We start from the raw sequence: 8054 nt of genomic DNA, 5'->3' as shown, positions 1-8054 counted from the left end.
AAAAGAATAATAAGAATAAGAATAAGAATAAGAATTCCACGAAATACAATAGGCCTTCGCAGCGCTGTCGCTGCTCGGGCCTAATAAGAATTCCACGAAATACAAGAGGCCTTCGCAGCGCTGTCGCTGCTCGGGCCTAATTATAAAACTCAACCAGTTTAACAGATACTGAGCTAAAAGGTGGTGTGGTAGTAGCTGAGCATTGTCCCCCATGCATACTCCAAGCACAATTTATTGTCTGTTAGCAAAACATCTCATGTACTGGATGTCACTGAAACTCTAAGAACAACTGGCAGCACATCTACAACCGATTCACTTTTGGAGCCAAGCCAATTCAATATGGCCACCTCAGCTACAAAAAAAAAAGAGACTTACACCTCCAAGCATGAGACTGCGCCTGTTCTTCCTTTCGAGGTTTAACCAAAATGGCTACAACGCCATCGTTCCTCAACATAAAATGATCTTAGTTTGGGGCACGCTGACAATAAAGCTACTTTGAAACTTGAGAGGCTCGTGTTTCAACCGAAAATTAACACCAATAATCTAAATTCTACAAAGCAGAGTCCCATCTCCAGGTTTGATGACACATTAAGCTTCAGAAAATGCTGTATATTACTCTGTGGTTTTAAACATTTCCCTCCTAAATGCTACTTTATCCCCATAAAAATGGTGTTTAAGTGTTGCGAGTCCTGTGCTGTCATGGCTAAAGCGCTGCCCCTTGGTGTTGTTTAGTGCCAGGCCAGCAGAGCTGTTTGTGCTGTGGAAGCATCATCTTTAAAAAGGCTAAATTTAAACCCCCAGAGTCCTCGCCTTGGTATGCAGAGGGCTTCCAGAACAACATAAACTCCAAATAAGCCCAGAGGAGCCACTGCCGCAATGCAAGTGTCAATCACCTGGCTTTCAAAAAAGGTGCAAAAGCAGCTCACCTGCACGGTACAGGCAGGAATAAGATTAAAAAAAGAAAGAAAGTGGGAAACAAACTCAACTGAAATGGGAATATGCTTTTTATGCAACGTTTGCAAAGTATAAAAATATGTTTCAGCAGATTTTTAACTTCCAATCATTTCTCACAGTTTTTTTAAACCTTCACTGCTTTTTAAAATCATTATCTGAAGCCAATTATTTAATTCATCCTTTTGACTTATTTAAAAGACATTTCTACCAAAAATAAACCAGATTAAAAGGTGATCATTGCAAACTATGAAATCACACATAAAAAAGGTTAATCTAAACTATAACAAATGGTGCCAGTTGAATAAGTTTACTCCAGTAGTTTTCCAGATATGAGGATATAAAATCCTGAAATGACGGTATGCACTCAATTATAAACAAAGAACTCGGTTGAGTCACATGACTGATCTACATTAGGCTGACCGTAGTCTGTAGGTAAACAAATATGGCAGAATCAGACAAGGGAAGTATCGAGGAGAAAACATTTAGGTGGAAATAAAAGAGTGAATCTGCTGGTGAAAGCAAAAGAAAGAAAGACGGAGTAAAACGACTGTCAGGGAGGAGGCAGGGAGGTGGAGCGCCTCAGAGACTTTAAAACACACGTCTTCTAGACCAGTTTACTGTTTCATCACAACCTATCTTTATTTGGATATTTTACTCAACAAATGTACCAATACATCAAAACTGTCAGACTTCTCCATCCCAAGCGACTCTTCCACGGATAATATTCTCTTATTCTTCCTCACTTCGGCTGTTTCCGCAGATAAACAAAAGGTACAAAGCAGTTGACAGGCGGTCACATTTTTTTAAATTTAGGGACACATTAACCAGTGACGTGGAAAAAAGAAAATGTGCAGATTTTGTTTCTTCATTCGTTTTTTTTTTTTTCAACCAGTCTTGATAAATTTGAAATGAGCACCTTTAATCAGACTTATATTTCTTTATTGAAGTATACTGCTTGACAGGCTACTTCTTTAAATCACTTACAGCTTTAAAGATGATGATTACCTCCACAAAAAAACTATTATTTCAAAAATCTTCAGACAGATTTGATAGCAGAGCGGGATCCAACTGAGGCTTGATTTCAATCTGGACTTGGATCCAGATCTGAATCAGACTTTATGCAGACATGGAGTCTCACCTTTTACTAGCTGATGTCTTTGGTTTGTTTGTTGTTCTGTACTCAGCAGGCAGGGGGAAAAAATGCAGAAACAAAGCCAAAAAATATTGCTGGCACCTTATGTAAGGGAAAAAAAAAAATCACAGCTCAACACTGATGATTTGGATAACATTTGAGAAGTTCAGCAGCATTTGTGGGCACCAAATACTGCCTTGTTTTCTCCGTGCATATGCACTGAAAGGTGACAATAAACCAATCTAAACGGGTGTAAACTGATTGAGCATGGTGCTCAGATACATTAGTCATTAAATGAATGGTGCTCCATCATCACAAAATTAAACATGAACAGCAAAGCTCGCTGCAAGCTCTCAGCAGCTGCAAACAAAGTAAAAAAAAAACTGACTACTTCTTTAAGCACCATTCCAAAATGTTAAGGGTTTATGTTCCAATTAGCACATTTATTTAAATGCTTCCTGTAAAGACACCTTTCTCTCAGCTCTGAGGTTTGATAACAAGGCTCTGTGAACCTCAGGGGAAAATCCCCCCCCCCCAGTCCTCCACTTTCAAACCGCTGTTGTCATCAGATACCCAAGATGCCAGTGTGACAGTAGAATCTGAGAGGCGTGGGTCAGCATATCACTGGCATCGCAAATAGTAGGAGCTGTTAAGAACAAGGTTCCTCCTGCTTCTGACAACCAGCCAAGGCTAATGCATTAATCTATATAACATAATAATAATAATAATAATAATAATAATGGGCGCCAAGAGGAAACAAAAGATCAGACCAGCATGATAACAAGTTTAAGATCCTGTAGGGTTACCATTCCATTCAAAAAGTATCAGCTTGCTGCCTAGTTGGGTAAAGTTGGCGTTTAACACCTCTTCCATTGTTCCTGATCATCACTGAGCCTGAGGTTTTGAAAGAACCACAAGGCAGATGTGTTTTCTGCACACCTGGCCACTGAGAAACAGAGCCATGAGTTTGATTTGGTTAGTGTAAGCAACAAAAAGAAAATAAATTAAAAATCTCAAATTGCTGAATGCCACTGCAGCCAGTCCAGGCTGGACACAACACCCATGAGTAACAACAATTTTTCTGCCTGAATAACAGATTTCAGTGAGCATCACAGAGCACTGCCATCACTGTGGGATGGCCAAACAGACCTGTGAGCAGAGGAACAGTTTGGAACTGTGGGAATGGATGTGGGCTGCAGTGTGCAAAAGTCTTAAGCCATCCCTCGTGGATTTACATATTGCTTCCAATGAGCCGGAATTTCTGTCATCTTTTAAAAGTGGTCTTGAGCAACAAGTGTCTGGGCTTTCTGAAGGTCTTTCAAGTTTATTTTCAGTGCAGTGCCCTATTCCATATTCAGTCTGTAAGTAACAGAAACATCACAAAGAACTGAATATAAATAGGACCTTTATGCCTTTTGTTACCAGCAGCCTAAAATAAAGGACACAATTTGCCCTCATTTCGTTCTTTGAAACTTATCAAAGATAAAGTTTGACAAAGACCAACAGTATTAGCTGAAAACCAAACAATAAATGGTCAACAGAAGGATGATGAAGCTCCCAGGTTTTATGTCAGGTCTTTGCAAGATGTTTTCCTATTTCTTAAAGACGTGACTTTCAAACTCTTCATCTGTTGTAGATGGCTTTTCAGGCCGGACGCTTCTTCTTTTGTCCTCTATTTGTCCAATCTTTTCAATTTTATTTACAGCCAGCACAATATGCTGCCATGACCAGGTACAAGACTGGACTGAAAATCTGTAAAAAGCAGCTAAAATCTAAAAAAAAACACTTTGAAAGTACTCCAGAAAGCCCAGAGAAGTATTGATCAAGACCACTTAAAAAGATTACAAGAAAGTCTGGCTCCTTGGAAGCAAAGTGTAAAGAAATTAAGGGTGGTTTAAAACTTCTGCACAGTACTGTATTCTGTTGGTGGCATTCAGCACAATGCTGCCAGTTGCTGATTCTTTATGTTGCAAACTGGCAGCATTGTGCCCGACATCCCACTTTAGGTTAAATGGAGACCTAAAGATGCCCGTGTTCAAGGCGACTCCCCAAACTCAGCGAATTCCCAATCCCATCATCAGTTGTTGTGATGTGAGTCATCCGGGTGAGTAATCCAATAGAAAGAAGCTGGTGAGATCACCATTTCCATAAAGTGGTGCTTTTGGTGGTGGATAGAGGTCAGCATGGGCATACTGACTCCAGTAACTCTACTGCAGGGGTCTCCAATCCTGGTCCTAGAGGGCCACTATCCTGCATGTTTTACTTGTTTCTCTGCTCCAACACACCTGATTTGAATCAATGGGTGATTAACAGGCTTCTGCAGAACATGAAGAGGTGATTTAACCACTGAATCAGGTGTGTTGGAGCAGGGAAACAAGGAAAATCTGCAGGATAGTGGCTCTCCAGGACCAGGATTGGACACCCCTGCTCTACTGGATCTGGCAACACAGGCCAGAATTCACTCCCATCAGTGAACCTTGGTCACCAATGACTTTGACACTGGTTCACAGGTTCTGCTTTGTTGGATCAGTTTTGGTTTCTTGATCACTGTGGATCTGGAAAATCCTACAAGACTTGCAGTTTTGCATCTAGGCTTTGTAATTTAGATATTGCGAAAAGTTGCTTAAACCCTTTAACTAGCCAATCAGTTTCTGCTTCTATCACATCGTACTCAAGGACAAAATGTTAATCTGCTGCCTAATATATTCCACCCACTCGAAGAAAATCAATGTTTTTTTCTTCACCTTTCAGTGCGTGCCTCTTCATTGTATATTTGCTTAAGCAGGGATCACCCCTGTCAATGCACAACTTCACAACTTAATTTTAGGTTTCCCTGCAAAATATCATCAATGCCTCAAACATTTTCTGGTCACAAATAGATTAGGTCAACAGGTCTTAAGTGTAAAAATATCACTTCCCATCACCAATATTTGAAAATTTGTGCATATAAATTCATGGTAAATTATCCAACTTTACCAAGCTGCCATGGAAAAACTAAAAGGCCCAACAGTTTAGAATCTCCAGTGAATTTAAATTAGATACATGCCATGTTCGATCAAAACCATATTCTCGATTTGCTCAAAATATAGTCTGAATTGACAAAAATTATGCATCCACGTCTAAAAAAACTGAAACAATACAAGCAACCTGTGGAGTTTAATTGCAAAAGTTGAATATTCAAACCAAAGAGTCAACTTCCTGTTTAATTATGGAACTGTTCAAAGAACTGTTCTGTTACAAAATTCCACATATTGTTATGAGATGCAGTTTTGAGGCTGTATTAATAGGAAGTGTTAAGAAGCCATTTTGTCTAGTAGATAAAAAGACCCATAAGCTATGCAAAATCTCACATTTCTTTGGGAAGTGTGCTAACATTTACAAGTTTTCAAACACAATAAAGGCTCAAGCCTGCCATGACATGGAAACTGCTGGAACAGCAGTGTCACTGTCCACAGTGAAGCCAGTTTTACGTCACCATAGACCAGTGGTGTCCAATCTTGGTCCTGGAGGACCACTATCCTGCATGTTTTAGAAGTTTCTCTGCTTTGACACACCTGATTTGAATGACTGAGTGACTAACAGGCTTCTGCAGAACGTGAAGAGCAGAGAAACATCTAGATCATGCAGAATAGTGGCCTTCCAAGACCAAAAAAACAAAGCCCTGCTCCAAAAGCAAAACCTTTAAGCTGGACTGAAACTTGCAGGTCCCCACATGGACAAGCCGAATATGTTATGGAGACAACTTTTATGGTCAAACCTGACAAAGACTGAGCAGTGTGGCCACAATGACAATAAGTATGTTTGTAGGAATAAAGGTGAGGCTTTCAAACCTAACTGTAAAGCACGGTGGGGGTAGCATCAGGCTGTAGTACTGGTGTTTTGCACAAAGTGGATGGAAAAATGAAGGAGTTCTACATCCAAATTCTTCAACTTCACCTTAAACCACAACTACTACATGGTTAAAACTTAGACACAGTTGAGTGTTTGAGCGGTCTGAAAAAAAAAACATTAAAAATGGCTTCTGAATGGATAAAGCTGACAAACATTAATCTTCTATAATGACCTTTCCAAAGCACCAGTCTCAGTTCATTAAAAAAAACTGTGGTCTATGCTTAAAAGTCCACAAATTTAAATGATTTCTTCCAATTTTCCCAAGAAAAGTTGTCAAATATCGAACGAAAATCATACCAGAAGCTTGTTGATGGGTACAAAAAGGCTGTGGTTGAGGTGCAACTTGCTAAGGAACTTTTAACCACAAATTAGTGGAGCTGGATTTATATAACTAAGCCCGTTTGTGTAATTCTGACTATAAATTCAAACTTGTGAAGAATAACTGGTGGAGAACATATGTGAATCTTAGAAGCAAATTTGAATGCCCTGAAAAACTATCTGGAGTCATCAGTCCCCCTCCTGAAGACAGCAAAGTTATGATTTCTCTTGTGTAACAACAGGGTCACAAAGCTCCATGAAGCCACAGAGGATTGGGATATGTGCTCAGTCAGGCCACCGAGGTGGGTATCTGTTCCCACCACACCAACATACAAGCTGTCATATCGTTTACAGAACCGAGCAGAGAGGCACACTGTAATCAATCTGCGTCAAACAGCTAAAATAGTCACCGCGGAGGACAAGTTGGGCTGGAAACTCTTCTCCCCGAGGAGAATGCACCCATAAAAAGTCAAGAACAAGCAGCGACCGACGGTTCAGACGAAATATTTAGGAGATTAAGCGGAATGTGGAGTGTATTTCCCCCCCCCCCCTCGTGACAGGATACTTCATTGTGTCCTTGCACCTGCAGATGAGACTTCCATACAGAGTCCTGTCGACAGGTGCGCCGCGCGCCGCGGCTGCGCCAAACTTCACCAATTGCGCAGAAGCGACGCTGACGCTTTAACTTCCACACACGCACACACACACTTTTATTTCGGGAGGATTTGGTTGCGTTAAGGAGCCGATTGTTTTTTTGTTTGGTTTTTTTACTTACAGTTCTCAGGAACTGGATCTCATCCTCCCCTTCTCCGCCCTCAGCCATGGCTGTGAAGGAGCCTCCTCAGACTCTGGAAGCCACCGCTGACTGCCGCCAGAAACGCGATGCTGAGCCTCTCAAGCCGATATTAGCTTCGAGCTCATCCACAGCCATATAGGGCAGCCCGGACAAGCCCCCCTCCTCCTCTCCTCCTCCTCCTCCTCTTCCTCCTCCTCTTCCTCCTCCTCCTCCTCTCCACCCAGCAGCAGCAGCAGCAGCAGCAGCAGTGCGGACCTGAGGACGGGCAGAGCCGGGGAAGCTGAGGAGCAGCCCCGGTGGTGATGCTGCTGCTGCTGGGGGAGCAGCTCCACCTGGAGTCGGTTCTTTCAGTCAGGTGGATAAATGACGTCTGCAGGTGATGAAGTCCTGAAGGACTCTGCTGGCGGCTGACAGCTGAAACTACCTGAAGACAGGTGTTTCAATCTGCTTCATTTTCCTGCTCCAGAACATGACTCTGTCTGTGAAAAAGGCTAAAAAACTGCAGAAATGTGTCAAGGAAGCTCAAACTGAACTTTAGCTAAAACAACCGAAACAAAAGCTAAAATTAGCCAAAAAAAGCTAAAGGCTAAAACAGCAACACAGCAGCTAAAAGCTAAAACTAGCAAAAAGAAGCTAAGACCTCAAACCAGCAAAACACTGACTAAAAGTAAATATTTGCTAGCAGTAGCAGTAGACGAGCAAAAAGTGGCTAAAATCTAAAATAAAAAAAATAGTAAGCAGAAAAACTAGCAAAGCTGCAGCTGTACGCTAAAACTAGCATAACCATACATAGCTAAAAGCTAAAATAAGTGCAACCGTAGCTACAAGCTAAAATGAGCTAAGCAGTGACTTCTATCGGCTGAAAGTGCTGCAGGACGAACTGACCATCCTCCCTCCGCTGTCTTCACTCTCTCAACACTAATTTCTGCTGTATCCGCCTGAGTAAAAACCACACCTGGACCC

At 41.5% G+C, this 8054-nt stretch overlaps 1 protein-coding gene across 4 annotated transcripts in view; it reads right to left on the bottom strand.

The window, feature by feature from the left end:
- ryr3 (ryanodine receptor 3) overlaps positions 1 to 7222 on the bottom strand; it is a 105579-nt gene extending 98357 nt beyond the window's left edge. For all 4 annotated transcript variants that reach the window (XM_017411853.3, XM_017411854.3, XM_017411855.3 and 1 more), the window contains exon 1: positions 7071 to 7222. In XM_017411853.3, coding sequence (XP_017267342.1) covers positions 7071 to 7118 — 48 coding nt within the window. In that variant the 5' untranslated portion in view covers positions 7119 to 7222. The remainder of the gene's footprint in view (positions 1 to 7070) is intronic.
- Positions 7223 to 8054: the final 832 nt, after the last annotated feature.

This window comes from Kryptolebias marmoratus, linkage group LG19 (assembly GCF_001649575.2).
Source record: "Kryptolebias marmoratus isolate JLee-2015 linkage group LG19, ASM164957v2, whole genome shotgun sequence".
Lineage (NCBI taxonomy): Eukaryota > Metazoa > Chordata > Actinopteri > Cyprinodontiformes > Rivulidae > Kryptolebias > Kryptolebias marmoratus.
Note: the sequence above shows the minus strand (reverse complement) of the source record. Positions and strands in the feature narration are given on the sequence as shown.